Source organism: Olea europaea, chromosome 2, assembly GCF_002742605.1.
Source record: "Olea europaea var. sylvestris chromosome 2, O_europaea_v1, whole genome shotgun sequence".
Classification (NCBI taxonomy): Eukaryota; Viridiplantae; Streptophyta; class Magnoliopsida; order Lamiales; family Oleaceae; genus Olea; species Olea europaea.
This window is the reverse complement of record NC_036238.1, coordinates 22,902,061-22,919,136: the sequence shown is the minus strand read 5'-3', so window position 1 is coordinate 22,919,136 and position 17,076 is coordinate 22,902,061. Positions and strand designations below refer to the sequence as shown.

Below are 17,076 nucleotides of genomic sequence, written 5' to 3'. Positions count from 1 at the left end.
ACTCTTCATTAGTGAGCTAATCCAATTTCACTAAGAAAGCGCAAGAGATTTTCATCCAACATATATTTTATGGCGTTGCTTATAAATGAATTCACATAATTTATTGATAATATTTAGTTATTAAAAAATTAATAACTTCTTTAAAGTAATAATTTTTTTTAATTTCAATATTATTTTAAAAATGCTGGACTGTTGCTCACCTCAATAGACCATTAACAACAATTTGTCATCCTCTAGTTATTATGATGAATTGAGCTTAGAGTACAAGGTACCCCTATAGACTACTCACAACAAGGGATGAGTGGGTTTCTTTGGTAATTTTTTATACAAGTGGGTTCCATGTGTGCAGGATACCCCTACAGACTACTCACAACAAGGGTTGGGTGGGTTTTTTTGGATAATTTTTTATACAGGTGGGTGGGACCCATCCGGTGTGAGCGTCAGTAGGGGTTTTGTGAACCTATCCTGATAAAATAGCAAAACTCTACTATGATTCTCTCTACAACAAACTATGGTTGATAGATGACATTCAACTACGAGCTGCAAATACAAGTAACCATCTACTAGTAATAGTCTAGTGATCATTGGCCTCACCATTTCCAGGCAATATATTCTTATGATAACTTTCTATATGTAGTTTGCATTCATGTCACAACATTTTTCGATTTGATATTAAGTAATTATACATTACAGTATAAATTATACAATTGCATTCCAATTGATAAGTTTTCCAATACTTTTAGAACTCCACATGTAATATTTAATCAATCAAAGTCTAACTCCGACGCAAAAAAAGGGAGAACTACTATATATACATCACAAAATGAAGTATGCATAATTATTTTACCTCAAACATGGGTCATATATACGATGCAAAATAGAATAATGCTATCAGCTACAATGGTGAAAAAACATCAGTTTAGATGACAACACTTAATATGTCCAATTAAAAAGATCAGGTGACCTTGTATCCATCTTTTAATGCCATGTAAATGTTACCTAAATTGGTTTTTATACAGGTGGGTGGGACCCATCCGGTGTGAGCGTCAGTAGGGGTTTTGTGAACCTATCCTGATAAAATAGCAAAACTCTATTATGATTCTCTCTACAACAAACTATGGTTGATAGATGACATTCAACTACGAGCTGCAAATACAAGTAACCATCTACTAGTAATAGTCTAGTGATCATTGGCCTCACCATTTCCAGGCAATATATTCTTATGATAACTTTCTATATGTAGTTTGCATTCATGTCACAACATTTTTCGATTTGATATTAAGTAATTATACATTACAGTATAAATTATACAATTGCATTCCAATTGATAAGTTTTCCAATACTTTTAGAACTCCACATGTAATATTTAATCAATCAAAGTCTAACTCCGACGCAAAAAAAGGGAGAACTACTATATATACATCACAAAATGAAGTATGCATAATTATTTTACCTCAAACATGGGTCATATATACGATGCAAAATAGAATAATGCTATCAGCTACAATGGTGAAAAAACATCAGTTTAGATGACAACACTTAATATGTCCAATTAAAAAGATCAGGTGACCTTGTATCCATCTTTTAATGCCATGTAAATGTTACCTAAATTGGAAATAACATCAATTATATTGAATAATTTTACTTTCCAACATAAAGTGCAATACGACACTTGTCCACGATCGTTATTGTGATTATCCTTTTTATATCATCTTGCAAGTGGATTATACATACTATATAAAATAAAGTGCAATATGACACGTGTCCACGATTGTTGTCGTGATTATCATCTTTATTTCACCTCAGGCATGGATCATACAAACAAAACAAAGTACAATATGACACTTGTTCATGATCGTCATCACGATTATTATCTTTATTTCATTTTAACTCCGACGCAAAAAAAGGGAGAACTACTATATATACATCACAAAATGAAGTATGCATAATTATTTTACCTCAAACATGGGTCATATATACGATGCAAAATAGAATAATGCTATCAGCTACAATGGTGAAAAAACATCAGTTTAGATGACAACACTTAATATGTCCAATTAAAAAGATCATGTGACCTTGTATCCATCTTTTAATGCCATGTAAATGTTACCTAAATTGGAAATAACATCAATTATATTGAATAATTTTACTTTCCAACATAAAGTGCAATACGACACTTGTCCACGATCGTTATTGTGATTATCCTTTTTATATCATCTTGCAAGTGGATTATACATACTATATAAAATAAAGTGCAATATGACACGTCTACGATCGCCATCATGCTTATCGTGTTCACCTCAAATGTGGGTTCATAAATACGATACAAAATAAAATGCAGTATGACACTTGTCCACGATTATTGTCGTGATTATCGTCTTTATTTCACCTCAGGCATGGATCATACAAACAAAGCAAAGTACAATATGACACTTGTTCATGATCGTCATCACGATTATTATCTTTATTTCATTGGAAGCATGGGTTAGACCTATGAAAAAAATAAAGTACAATATGAGACGTCCAGCATCGTTATCGTGATCATCGTCTTTCGTTCACCTCAAGTGTTGATCGTACATACGATACAAAATAAATAAATGTGATATGAAATGCATCCATGATGTCATCCTGATTATTGTCTTTCTTTCACCTCATGTGTGGGGTCATACATACAATAAAAAATAAAATGCAATACAACACGCATTTACGATGGTAGTCATGATATTTCACCTCAGACGTGGATCATACATACTATATAAAATAAAGTCCAATATTGGCACACGTCCATGATCGTCATCTTGATTATCGTCTTTCTTTCACCTCAAGTATGGGATGAACAATGATACAAAATAAAATGCAATACAACATGCGTCCATGACGATCATCTTGATTATCGCCTTTATTTCACCTCATGCATGATTCATACATACAAAGTGCAGTATAATACGTCAAATGTTCACGATCGTCATCATTATTATTGTCTTTATTTCACTTCAAGCATGAGTCATACAGACAATACGTAAAATGCGATATGACACATGCCCACGATAGTCATCGTGATTATCGTCTTTCTTTGACCTCAAGTGTATATCATACATGCAATACAAAACTGATAATGCTATCAGACACGTGTCCATGATGGTCATCATGAATATCATCTTTATTTCATCTTAAGGTTAGGTCATACATACAAAATATAGAGTATCACATGTCATGCATTCACGATGATCATTAATACAAAACTGATAATGCTATCAGACACGTGTCCATGATGGTCATCATGAATATCATCTTTATTTCATCTTAAGGTTAGGTCATACATACAAAATATAAATTGTAATAAGTAATCATTAGTAAAAGAATAATTGTATAAATGTAGTGATAAATGAAAATTGGATGAAATTTCAATAAATATAGTGAGAACTGAGAAATAGATATTTTATAAATTGTATATAAAAATTGCACAACTATCAACACAACACAAGAGAGTTGAGAGAAAGAGAATTGAGAGTTGAGAGTTAATTGTAGAAAATTTTGTGGCTAAATGCCACTATTTACAGAAGAAGAAGAGGGAAAAAAATAAAAAAAATTAAAGGACTGAAACGGTCATTGTTTAAAAAAAGTGACCGTTTTGATTACTTTATAAACAAGTCCACGAGCTGGGCTTGTGGCTTGTTGAAGCTAATGGCTCGTGGGCTCGTGGCTCGTTAAAAACGAGCCGCTCGCGGGCTCGGCTAGCACTCGGGCTCGTGTTTTTACGAGCCCGAGCCGCCCACGAGCTCCGTTTTCGCGAGCCGAGCGGGCAAGCCACGAGCCGCTCGGCTCATTTGACACCCCTAATTGCACATCAAGAGATTACGGGATATTTTTATTTGATATAAATGGATAACTCAAGTTAGTAAACCAAGCTTGTGTATTTGCGCTTGGTTCAATTTTTAGCTCTTTCGATTGAATGCTTTTGATCAGATTAGAACTTGTAGTTGTCTCAAAATTGACGTTTTCAAAGGGATAAAAACCTCCTTTTGCAATATTAATCAAATAAATCATGTCAACGGTGACGAAAAATCTTTTAATCACATCTAATTCTTCTGATTCTATAATCTATGTAATTCGGATTTATTTATGTAAGTGAATTTATATATTTTATTTGTATTTAAATTTAGAAAAATTCAACCCCCCCCCCCCCCCACAATTTGGAGATCTGACTGCAAATTGGAGGCCATTTTTTGCAAGATGTGACTTTTTGATGGGGTTAAAAGCATCAAGTTTTGAAGCAAAAGGTGGAAATCATCCACTATTTTGACCTTGCGGTGTTCAGTGCAAATATTTGACGGAGAATATGATTTCCAGCCCTTTTTTTTTTTTTTTTTTCCCCTGGGGCTTGAATTTGTATATAATATACTTGGTCTATGTATTTATGCAGATACGATTAGTCGGCGTATAGTTGTCGTGGAATGAGCTGAGAAAAGTTGAATAATGAGTATTATTAATGACAATATGTGGCATAGGCATATTTGATCTTCACATTAACTTTTATTCATTTTGAAAAAATTGAAGTAATTGTTTTTTATGAAACCCTTTCTAATTTCTATGTTTTATTCTGCAAAAAAATCATTTGGATTTTAATTTGCTTAATTTATGGTAAATTTCAACATCTTATTATTTATTGAAGATTATTGGAATTTTTACTGTAATATATTTACTTGTATTCAAGGTTGGTTGGGAGTGTGACTAGATCATAAGATATCGAGAACGTCAGTTATAAATCTTTATATTGGAAAGGTGAGAAGTGGTTAATTTCACGAAACCAAGAAATGATATAAATAATAATATAAGAAGCATGTTAAATAAATCAAATGTTTCATTTATATATATATTAGAAACTTGTTAAATGTATCAAATATTAATATATGTATACTAGTTTCCTGTTGTACATGCATATTATTTTTTACTTGTTAGTAAGGTCGTCTTTGGCTAGACTGGTGAAGGCAAATTACTGGAGGCAAGTAGATCCGGATTTCACTACACTCAGCTGTTCCCCGGGTTATTTTGATCCTTTGGCAAGGCAAGTTGTTGGAGCCCTGACATCTGTAATTTCCCCGTGTTAGGCTGTGGATATGTTTCGGGTTAACTGACATTTGAACATCACCTGCCTCTAAAACTTCTAGTATTAAGTTATGGAAGTGATTCCCCGTTCTGGGGTAAATAGTGTTGGAGAATCTAATTGCCCCGAACAGGAATCAAATGCACCTCTCAAGTGTGATGGAAAATCAGACTGCGTTGAAGATGTCGTACCAGTTAAAGCTGCAGAGCTCAAAGTAGACGACATAATGCTTGATGTGGGAAGGCCTCTCGAAGAGAGAAAGGGTGGAGATCAGTTTATTCTCCAAGGAGTGCCTGCTTCAGAACGCTTCTGTAATGGAGATGGTTATTATGACTCTGATGCTGACCGACAAAATTTATCTTCTGATTCCTACAATTTTGCAGACGATAACTTAGACAAACAAGGTGATTTAGGAGGATCAAACCCTGTGTCTGAGAAATCCCAGTTCGCTGTGGATACAGCTGAAAGTGGACTACATTCTAAAAACCAGGAGGGAGAATCATCTCATTCAGAAATCCACCTAGAACAAGATGAGCCTGTAGCAGTGTGGGTGAAGGTACATTTCTTTTTTTTATTTGGCTTCTGTATTCCCCGCTTGCATTTTTTTGCAACTTCCAGTTTATGTTTCAGCATGTAATGCTCAAAGGTGTACAATGACGTACTTTTGAAAGAGATGAGTAGTCTCCATTTTGGGATATCGGATCTGATAGATGTCAGAATATTTTGCTGTTAAATACATTTATTTACATGGCTGGTCAAACATAAACCGCAAACTGTCCTAAGAATTAAGAAAAATTTGTGAAATGCACATAATGGAATCTATTCCACCGAGTGCAGTGGTTCAGTTTATAAGACACTAAAAATCATTTTTATAACACTGGAAGTATTCGTTAAGACCACCACTAATAATGGAGCAGATATAATATAGGTAGAAACGGTAATTCTACAATAGCCTGCAAATATATGACTTAAAAAACTGAATTTCTAAAATGTGTGTTGCTGGAACGTGGGGAATAAGTGTCTTAGTGATTTTATTTTGTTTTGATTGATTAATAAACAGAATTTCTTTGATTTATTTAGAATACACGAGGTTGAATTTTAAGCTTAAATCATAGTTCAATTATCTCTTTATCTAGTTCAAATGAAAATCTATAAACGCTATGATTAGTCCATCTGATATTTAAAAAAATCACTCTGTATTTTTCCTAATTCTAACTTTGGTTCAACTATTTCTTATTCTAGTTCATCTGCAAATACATAAACTCAGTGATTAGTCTATATGATAGATGCAAAAACCCTTTTCAATTTCTTTTGATTTTAATTTTTGCAAATCAAGGTGGTTACTTTCATCTAAAAAGTTTGCTGCTGTCTTCTCATTGCAAAAGCTCTGTCTTTTCTTTTTTCTGAACATTTGTCATGGGGAAGCAGGATTGCCTCATGATTGCCCATTTTAATCAATTGTGGGGTTTCTCTAAATTTGAAAGTCACCACACTTTGAGATAAAAATTAAGAAAATTTTCGAAACTTGATCACTTTAGTCTTTTAAATGTTAAAAGCCCAAAAAAATGAAAATTAAAATTAAAATTAAAAAAAAAAAATCTCTAACACATGGATTAATAGATGACAGTACTCAAAAGTTTTCACCAACTATAATAAGAAAGACTAAGATCTTTTCACTAATTAATCTAGGACTTGTACATATTTGAATGTATTATTTAAATTGATAGTAACAGTCCTACTTCTAAAACAACATAAATCCTCAACATCAAATTTGTTACATTTATTGAAATAAAACAATAATTTTGTGATGAAATTCTCTCTAAATCTTACCATATTGTGAAATGCCAATTTTCTCGAGTCTCCGAGAGCACATTATACCTCAAGTTAATTATGGTGTAAACCTCATATTTCTTATTTTTGAATGCTGATTTTTGTAATTTTGATACCTTCTGGTTGTCCCTTTTAAGAATTCCTCCTAATCTCTGTGTATAATATATAAAGTTGGGATGACTCTGGCTTTATTGTTGACTGACAGGATAATAAGATCATCCAGTGGATTTTGACTATAATTAGTTCTGAGATGTAACTAGTTGTGACTGCTTTTAATTGATATTTTTTGGGGTGTTAATTTCAAGAATTAGCATGGGGACCAGCATCTTGGAGCCAGGAGACCTAGTTTTAGAGATGAGTGAAAAATAGAATTGTGTAAAGGCTTTCGCAGGTTGGCTCAAATGGGGGAGCGACTAGCTAGCTGACCAAAAAAGAGTATGTGGTATTCCCGAGAAGAAGGGCATACCAACCTTAAATTTTATGTAGAAAAATATATTTCCACATAATCTGTGGATGAAGTAACAGAAGTGAAATAGCTTTCTTTAGTTAAGGTGAATAAAGAAACTTCCAGTGGGGGGAGCAACTGACTAGCTGACCAAAATAGAGTATGTGGTATTTCCGAGAAGAAGATCATACCTACCGTGAATTTTACAAAGAATATACATGTCCAATTAATACGTTGAAGAAAATAATAGAAGTGAAATAGCTTTCTTTAATTAAGGTGAATAAAGAAACTTCCAATGGACAAATTACTTTTGTCTACAATTCCTTCAAAAGCTCTACTGTTTGCTCTGTCCTTGCATCACAATAAACACTGAGACAGAGTCCAAAGAATGGATTAATTTCTTGCATGGAGCCAAATCTTTTGCCCTAGTAAATAAATCGAAGTGGTCTTTTGGTTCTTGCCTATAATACTTGTATCACAAGAAGATTCTTAAAATACTCAATTGTGTTTCTTATGCTAGTTCTCCAGGAAACATCTTTTGAAAGTTTATTTCACACACATAATTTTCTGTTTATATGCTATAGTGGAGAGGGAAGTGGCAACCAGGAATTAAATGTGCAAGAGTGGACTGGCCATTATCGACTTTGAAAGCAAAACCAACTCATGACAGGAAACAGTATATTGTAATCTTCTTTCCTCGCACAAGAAATTATTCTTGGGCAGATGTACAGCTAGTTTGTCCAATTAGTGAATTTCCGCAGCCCATTGCATATAAGACACACAAAGTAGGTGCAAAGGCGGTCAAAGATTTGACTCTTGCTCATCGGTTCATCATGCAAAAGCTGGCTGTTGGAATGCTAAATATTCTTGATCAATTAAATTGCGAGGTTTGCTTTTGAAAGTCATTAAAAACAAGTTTATATGTCTATATTTTTGTTCATGTTTATAGGCATTTCTGTTTTGGCTATGTTTTTACTAAAACAATTCTAGGGTCTGGAAGAGACTGCTCGTGAGGTGATGGTTTTGAAGGAATTTTCGATGGAAGCTTCCCGCTGTAAAGGTTATTCTGATCTTGGAAGGATGCTTGTGAAACTTCAAAATGTAAATCCTTCCCTCTATTTAGACATTAAAACTTGTGTGCCTTTAGAACGAATCTTATCTTATGTTTCTAAAATAGTCTGTGGATACCCCAAGTTATAGGATTTACTAAATCCATGAAAGTTAATTTTCCAGCTATACAAGAACAATTGTAAATTTTAACATTATTGTGGGTACATATTGAGTCCCCGGTTTGGTTTGGCTAAAAATTAGTTTTTTAGTAAATTTTGATAAAGGTTAATGAAATGTGTGGTTGAAAAGTTGATAAAAGTTGTGTTCTATAAAATGTGTGGTTCAAAATGAGTTCGAGGAAAAATGAATTTTAAAAAATGGGTGCCAAACAAGGGCTAAGTTATAATTTTTAGTTCACTGCTGGGTTTATACCCACCTTTGTCTTTTACTTTTTCCTTTTTAGTGGATTAGGCACTTGTGCCTTTTATGGCTGTTTATAACACACAGACTGTTCATGTTTATTTCAACATGTTGGCAATGATTTTGAGTCATTTGGTATAGCTTGTGTAAGTATGTTACTTTCTGATTATTCAAATAGAAACATAGCAGGTTGGTTTCCTCTGGTTTCTGACAGAAGATTTTTGGTGTTATCATTGTGGGAGAGCGCTATCTACTTAATCAAAGATTCAAAACTAATGTAAAATTCAAAGTTGAAAATTATTAGATTTATAGTTTATATCAAAACGGGAAATTTAAAATGATATTTTACTCTGATGCTAAATTAATTCTTATTCTATCTTTTGCAGATGATACTGCAGCACTGCTTAAGTTCAAATTGGCTGCAATATTCTCAGCAGTCTTGGGTGCATCGATGCCAGGATGCAAGTAGTGCTGAATGCATTGAAATGCTGAAAGATGTATGTTATGCTATAAATCTTAAATTATGCATTTATTCCTTCATCTCATTTCGTACTGTGCTTATTGGTTCCCTGAAAAATCTTTGTGCTTGATATATAGAATAATTAATGACCAGTTTTACAGAAAACATAATATTCAGTTATGTATGCTTTACCTTATTTTACATTTTTCCTCCTGTGGGTAGGGGTGGCTTTCTTTGTCCTTTAGTTCTTAGGGTGAGATTTTAGGCTTTAGAAGAGCATCACTGTCCATTGCTACCTTTTAGTATTTCCAGCCTGGAGCACATCCAAACCCAAATATTGGCGGAGAATGTTGCGAGCGTGTGGGAACGTCAAATTATGATTTTCTGACATGGTTGAACATTGTCAAGATAAAACTTTGACTTATGTGAGCATTTGTACCTAAAAAGAAGGTACTTGTGTGTACAATCAAGAGTCTTTAGTTATCGTTCATTTAGTCTGATATGACTCATCCTACTTGCAAGACATGATCTTTTGCATGCCTTTCTTATTCTTTTGACCTCCCTTACTTTCTTGGTGAAGTGATATTTATTTCAAAAGTTTTTGTGAGTTAGAATTTTGAAATCACTAGTGCATGGATATGGCAAAGATGCAAAAATTTTCAGAAATGTTTTAATTCACCTGATGTTGAATAATGGAACCCACTCCTAATTCGTGTTTGTTTGAAGAATACAAATATTTTTGGTTGGGCTAAAAGCCAAGTGCTCCTTATTTGTCTTTTGCCTAAGGGAGTTGGAAACATGCTGAAATTTGTGTTGGAATATTTTAACTAGACTCTTTAGTTTCTTATTAATAGGATTTGTATGAGATAAAACAACCGATATATCCTTTAACATATGATAATGAATTAATTGTTTATTGTTTGGAAATTTAGTAATGACTGCTCTAACCTATTCCTTATGTAGGAATTGTCCGATTCTATCATCTGGGATGAGGTAAATTCACTTGCAAATGCAGCAGCACCAGTTGAGCCGGCCTCTGAGTGGAAGAGCTGGAAACATGATGTTATGAAATGGTTTTCAATCTCGCATCCAATATCCACTGGTGGAGGCTCAGAGCAACCAATTAATGATAGTCCACCTACCATGGAGCTTCAAACTAACAGAAAGAGGCCCAAGCTTGAAGTTCGTCGTGCTGATACTCATGCATCACATGTAGACATTCAGAATTCACATCAGGCTGTTCCTGTGGAAATTGACTCTAGTTTCTTTAATGGCCGTGATGTTGTAAACACTATATCATTAGGTTCTGTGCTTCCAAAGCAAGAAATTTCCACTGCGGATGCTGCTTTGGCAGGGTCTTCGGATTGCGTAGCTAACAAATGGGATAACATTGTTGTTGAGGCTGGAAATATGGAGGTGATTCAGTCTAAAGATGTGGAGATGACTCTTGTTAATGTTACCCAGAAGTCCTTGGACCCTGGAAGTCATAATCGACAGTGTGATGCTTTCATTGAATCTAAAGGAAGGCAATGTGTGAGGTATGCCAGCGAGGGGGATGTCTATTGTTGTGTGCATTTGGCTTCTCGTTTTGTTGGGAATTCAGCAAAAGGTGAAGTAACGCCTTCTGCTGACCCGCCAATGTGTGAAGGTACCACCGTTCTTGGTACTAAATGCAAACATCGAGCTCTAATTGGAACTTCTTTCTGTAAGAAACATAGGCCTCACAGTAGTAAAGAAATGAATCCTCCTGATAAAAGACTTAAAAGGAGGCACGAAGAAAGTTTCATGAGTTCAGAGATTAAATATCCGACAAAAATTGTACATGCTGGAAAAGTTGAAGCTCCTGCCCAAGTAGATCCACCATCTTTAATGAGAAAAGGATCCCTCAACGAAAGCAGCTTAGGTGAGATGCCTGTTCAGCCCCAAGAAGAGAATAAAAGTGATGAGATGGTTCACTGCATAGGGAGTAGCAGTGAACCTTGCTTAGAAAGTCCTATACGGCATTCACTATACTGCGACACCCACCTACCAAGCTGGCTTAAACGTGCAAGAAATGGCAAGAGTAGGATAGTATCAAAGGAAGTGTTTATAGAGCTCCTGAAATATTGTTGTTCAAGGGAGCAAAAATTGCATTTGCACCAAGCCTGTGAACTCTTTTACAGGCTTTTCAAAAGTATCCTATCTTTGAGAAACCCAGTTCCAAAGGAAGTTCAATTTCAGTGGGCCATTTCTGAAGCTTCCAAAGATATTAGGGTCGGGGAGTTCTTGATGAAGCTGGTACGCAGTGAAAAGGAGAGGCTGAAGAAGCTCTGGCGATTTTCAGATAACCAAAACATTCAAGCCTCCTCTGTTGAGGAATCAGTTTCTAATCCTATTCCGGTGTGTAATGATATGGATGAAGACAGTCAAAATGTCATAAAGTGCAAAATTTGCTCAGATAAGTTTCTTGATGACCAAGCTTTAGGGACACACTGGATGGGTAGTCATAAAAAAGAGGCACAATGGCTTTTTAGGGGCTATGTTTGTGCAATCTGCTTGGATTCTTTTACTAATAAAAAGGTCTTGGAAACTCATGTGCAGGAGAGGCACCACGTGCAATTTGTTGAACAGTGCATGCTTTTGCAGTGCATTCCTTGTGCTAGCCATTTTGGGAATCCGGAGCAGTTATGGTTGCATGTGCTCTCAGTTCATGCTTCCAACTTAAAGCTGTCAAATGCTGCTGCAAAGCAAGACCAAGGATCTTGGCAAAGAGTTGAGCCGAAAATGTCAGATCCTGTAGAAAATATAAACTCTGAGAATCATTCTGGTCTCCGGAGATATACTTGCAGGTTTTGTGGATTAAAGTTTGATTTGCTACCTGATCTTGGACGCCATCATCAGGCTGCTCATATGGGACCAACTTCTGTTGGTCCTCACCTGACAAAAAAGGGAATTCAATTTTATGCACAGAAATTGAAATCGGGGAGACTTACTCGTCCTCGATTTAAAAAAGGTTTGAATTCAGCATCATATAGGATTAGGAATAGAAGTGTGCAAAATTTGAAAAAACGTGTGCAGGCATCATTTTCAATTAGTCCAGCCGAAATTACGGTTAACTCTAATGCAGCTGAGGCTGCAACTGAGGCTGCCAATCTCGGTAGATTAGTCGATACTCAATGTTTAGCTGTGGCAAAGCTATTGTTTTCTGAAATTAAGAAAACAGAACCACGGCCAAGCAACTCAGAGATTTTATTAATAGCTCGCTCTGCTTGCTGCAAGCTAAGCCTGCAAGCTTCATTGGAGACAAAATATGGAATCCTGCCAGAACGGATATACCTGAAAGCTGCCAAACTATGCAGTGAGCATAACATCCCAGTGGAATGGCACAAAGAGAGCTTCATTTGTCCCAAAGAGTGCACACCAATTGAAAGACCACCCCTACCATCTCTGGCGGTGCACTCATCGGACAATATAGTCAAGACCAGAAATGCTGTTGCATCAAACCTTTTAACCAATGAGTGGACAATGGACGAGTCTCATTGTGTCATTGATTCCCGACATTTCACCCAGGATCTTGCAGAGAGAAATATTATTTTATGTGATGACATAAGTTTTGGACAGGAATCAGTTCCAATAGCTTGTGTGGTGGACGAAAGTCTTTTGAATGCGGATGGGTCTGATGGCCAAATTACTGAATATTCCTTTCCTTGGGAGAGCTTTACCTACGTCACGAAACCATTGCATGATCAATCCCTAATACTTGAAGCAGAGGTATCTTCATGCAACTTGTTGGTCTTTTGTTCTTATATTATGATGCAGATGCTGTATAAGTTAGTGTCTATTGCATCTTGTCCTACAATTCTCAAATCCGACTAGCTTTGTGTTTTTTTATTTTTGTCCTATGAAATCTTTTTTGGCTTGAAAAAGAATTCATTTTCCTCAATGGAAATAGACACATGCAAAAAATTGAAATATTTATCGGGGAATATTCTTATATTCTGATACTGTCTTCTATTTAGGTTGTATTTGATTGGCTTTATTTTTTATGAAAAATGTTTTTTCTCCACCCAAATTTCAACTTTTAGAGTGTTTGATTGACCTTTTTTCTATAGAAAATGTTTTCCAAAAGTTGGTCATGGTCAAACACATTTCATTAATAATCAGTTGCCTAGACCTTATTTTCTTTACATGCAAATTTCATGCTTATAATCACACACACTATTAGTTTTTGGTGTCAGAGTATTTAAATATTAGATACATGCTGGTGTGACTTTCTAGTAATATCTCTACTCATTAGGATTTGCAATTTTCTGCTAACTGAATGCAAATGCATTTTGAGTAAGATGTATTTAATCTTCCTCACGTTCGTTTGTAGAGTTCTCAATTGGGGTGTGCTTGTGCATATTCAAGGTGCTCATCAGAAATGTGCGACCATGTGTATCTTTTTGACAATGATTATGAAGATGCAAAAGACATATATGGCAAGCCCATGCGTGGCAGGTTTCCCTATGATGAGAGAGGTCGAATTATTCTTGAGGTACACGTATCTTTTCATGTCTATATCATAAATTTCTTTTCCGTTCTACAACTTATATGCTATCAGTTGTATTTTTGTTGATCATAGATGGAAATAACTACTCTAACGTGGTCTTAAATGTTTGGGACTTATGTAGTTTAGGGAATGACTTTGATTTTTAAGTCATTAGGGGTTTTATGAATACCATTTCCTGTCAACCACTGTTGTGGGGGGTTTTGCTTCGAATGTTCCTATTGGCAGATGAATGATTTCAATGAAGTACATTACCAGATTTTAATATGGTTGCAATTATATGAAAAAAATATATTAACCAAGTAATATTTTCCTTGTGAAGAAATGCTTGATGGCATCCCAACATTAGATGCATTCTATTGAATGGAATTTCATAATCCTAATGCTTACTGTATAGTTAATTCCTGCTTAATAGTATTGTTAAGTGGTATGATGGATCAATTAATCAATAGGTTGTATGCTCCAATGTTTTCTGTTGATGGTGCCATCTATATGAGTCAAATACGCGTTTATTTTTGCTTCATGAATAGATCTGTCCTCCTTGTTCTTCTTGCTGTAATTATGATCTCTATTAAATAGAAATGCTTGTCCCTAAATTGTTAGGAGGGCTACCTAATTTATGAATGCAATCAGAGATGCTGCTGCAGTAAAACTTGTCAGAATAGGGTTTTGCAAAATGGAGTGCAAGTGAAGTTGGAAATATTCAAAACAGAGAAAAAGGTGACTGACCATCTATTTTGAATTTGCTGGAGTATTATCATTTATTTGTATGTTGACTCACAGGGTTGGGCAGTAAGGGCGAGAGAAGCAATACTTCGTGGCTCCTTTGTGTGTGAGTATATTGGAGAGGTCATAGATGAGCAAGAAGCAAACGAGAGACTCAATAGGTTTGACCGTCCTATCCACTAGACCTTTACTGCTCCAACTTTATGTTCTGGATTGATTGTTTTTAATTCTTGGTCCTTATATGTTTTGGTATTTTTTGTGTTTGCAAAAGCAGGTATGACAACGAAAGTTGCAGGTATTTTTATGAGATCAATGCTCACATTGATGACGTGAGCAGATTGATAGAAGGCCAAGTTCCATATGTTATTGATGCGACAAACTATGGAAACATTTCACGTTTCATTAATCACAGGTGAGGGTGTTTTTTATTTATTTATTTATTTATTTATTTTTTGGCTCAATCTGCACCAATATTTCTGTGTGACTTTGCCTTTGCTCCACATTATCTGTGAGCATTTCCTATTTGAAGAGATAAACTTTGTTTAGACGTTTTCAAAGGAATTTTTTTGATTATCCTAAAAATATGCTTTGAACTCTGAATCATACAGTATCCTATTTCATGGTATACCCTAGTGTCACTATGACAATCCTGAAGAGTAATCAATTTTGGTTGCTGTCCTTGTAGTTTTCGAAGGAATAGTGGTGCCACTTGTTCCATTTTTGCCTGGTCATGTACATAATGGGCCAGATGAGGCTGTTTCATTGGTCAAGATTTGATAATGAGAGGAGCATATTAAATTTTTTTTAGAAGAAGAAAATGCAATGGTTTATCAGGTTGACAAATTATGCTTCTGTTGGTTTCTGTATTTTTAAGATGGAGACATAAGAATCAACTCTTTAATATTCGTTTATGCGGTAATGATGAAAACATTTATATGTAAATACAAAACTTGGGGTATTTTGGTTCAAGCTGTTAGATTACAAACAAACACAAGATGGAGAGTAAACCTCCCTCCAAAGAACAACAAAAGCAATTAATTGTGCTTGTGTCTCCTTATTTCAAAACTAAGAAATGGATGATATCTTGTGATTAACTGACCTATAGAAAAGAGTGGTAATCGATATGTTTTTACAAATCTCCTTTTAATTTGAGACATAATAATTATTTGTATTTTTCAATACCTCTTACCATATTCTATAATGTTAATTTAATTCTCCTCTATTTTCTTTTTTTTCCCCCTCTTAGTTGCTCGCCAAATCTCGTGAATTACCAAGTTCTTGTTGAAAGCATGGATAGTCATCTTGCACACATTGGCCTCTACGCCATTCGAGATGTAAGCGCAATCCTACTTTTCCTTGAGCATTAGTATGTTTGGTGGGGATGGGTTGAATATAAATGGATGATATTAAGAAATAAAAAAGAGGTGAAATCTTGTTTATTTTATATAGCCCCTGTCTGGTGGCAACTAAAATCAAGATTTTAATCATCTCAAAGTCAATAATTAATTTCGACCACATATTTCACAGGAGTCACAACTTTTTAACTATATATTCATCAACTTTAATCAAAATCTACTAAAAATCTGATTTGATCTTCACCTCCGATTACCCGACATACGCTATGTTATGTCCCTTATCACTGGGACGCAAGATGTAACTGCTTTAAGAATGCTTTTGTTATGCTTCATTGATACGAGTCATGCCTTCCCTCGGGTTGTCGTCTAATCGTGTCCTCTATAAGCAGATAGCTGTAGGTGAAGAATTGACATATGACTTCCGCTACTTGCTATTGCCTGGAGAAGGATGTCCTTGCCTATGTGGATCTTCCAATTGCCGGGGAAGGCTTTATTAAATTATTTGTTTATACTCATGCGAGCTTTGCAGCATTCAGAGGCTGCCGCCATCCTGTAATAAGGGACAAGATTTTGAGGCCTGACAGACATTTCTTGCAGTACGCAAGAGGTAACTGCATGGTTCTTCAATCGCCATAAAATTTTTGAGTCGTGCTTCTGCAGCTTTGGGATTTTCTTACCAATGTGCTATTGTAGTTTTGGTCTTGTTATCTGGATCACTGTCATAGGATAACTTATCGCCTTTTCGCTTTGGATCATTGTATTACACTGCTAATTTGTGCAACATAAATGCAGAATTTTCCCCTCAATTTTCTTCTTGGGAGTGCATAGACCATCTTGTTTGAGAGTTGGCTTCTTTTCACTTGTTAAGCTTTCGTTGCTTATTATTGAGTACACACCTTTTTCTGACCCCAAGTCTATTAAAGGTGTCAAAATGGTCTGGTCAATTCCAGCCCGAACCTGGCCCGGAGCCCACTCCGTTCAGGCTTATTTTCAATTTTTCCATTGTTTGCACTGAAATCTATTGCTTCCTGCCATCTATTGAGTCTGTGACACCTCGACTTGAGTTCATTTGACATGCTCTTTGAGGTGGTCCTTTGCATGGTCAGGATTGGGACAGGGCTTTCTATGTCCAAAACATGAGGGCCAGGAATCAGGTCT

At 35.4% G+C, this 17,076-nt stretch overlaps 1 protein-coding gene across 3 annotated transcripts; it reads left to right on the top strand.

Moving 5' to 3' along the window:
* The first annotated feature begins 4,179 nt into the window (after nucleotides 1–4,179).
* Nucleotides 4,180–16,760, top strand: LOC111366998 (histone-lysine N-methyltransferase SUVR5-like). 3 transcript variants are annotated; one of them, XM_022987681.1, is made up of 11 exons: nucleotides 4,180–5,660; nucleotides 7,964–8,266; nucleotides 8,370–8,480; nucleotides 9,236–9,346; nucleotides 10,273–13,059; nucleotides 13,664–13,825; nucleotides 14,441–14,557; nucleotides 14,621–14,724; nucleotides 14,838–14,975; nucleotides 15,810–15,897; nucleotides 16,308–16,760. In XM_022987681.1, exons 1-11 carry the CDS (start codon nucleotides 5,178–5,180, stop codon nucleotides 16,413–16,415), a joined length of 4,512 nt encoding a protein of 1,503 aa, XP_022843449.1. In that variant the 5' UTR covers nucleotides 4,180–5,177; the 3' UTR covers nucleotides 16,416–16,760. The 3 variants fall into 3 exon arrangements, with proteins under 3 accessions (XP_022843449.1, XP_022843444.1, XP_022843454.1); XM_022987676.1 differs by having other exon boundaries at nucleotides 14,835–14,975; XM_022987686.1 differs by lacking the exons at nucleotides 15,810–15,897; nucleotides 16,308–16,760 and adding an exon at nucleotides 15,249–15,697 and having other exon boundaries at nucleotides 14,835–14,975.
* Nucleotides 16,761–17,076: the final 316 nt, after the last annotated feature.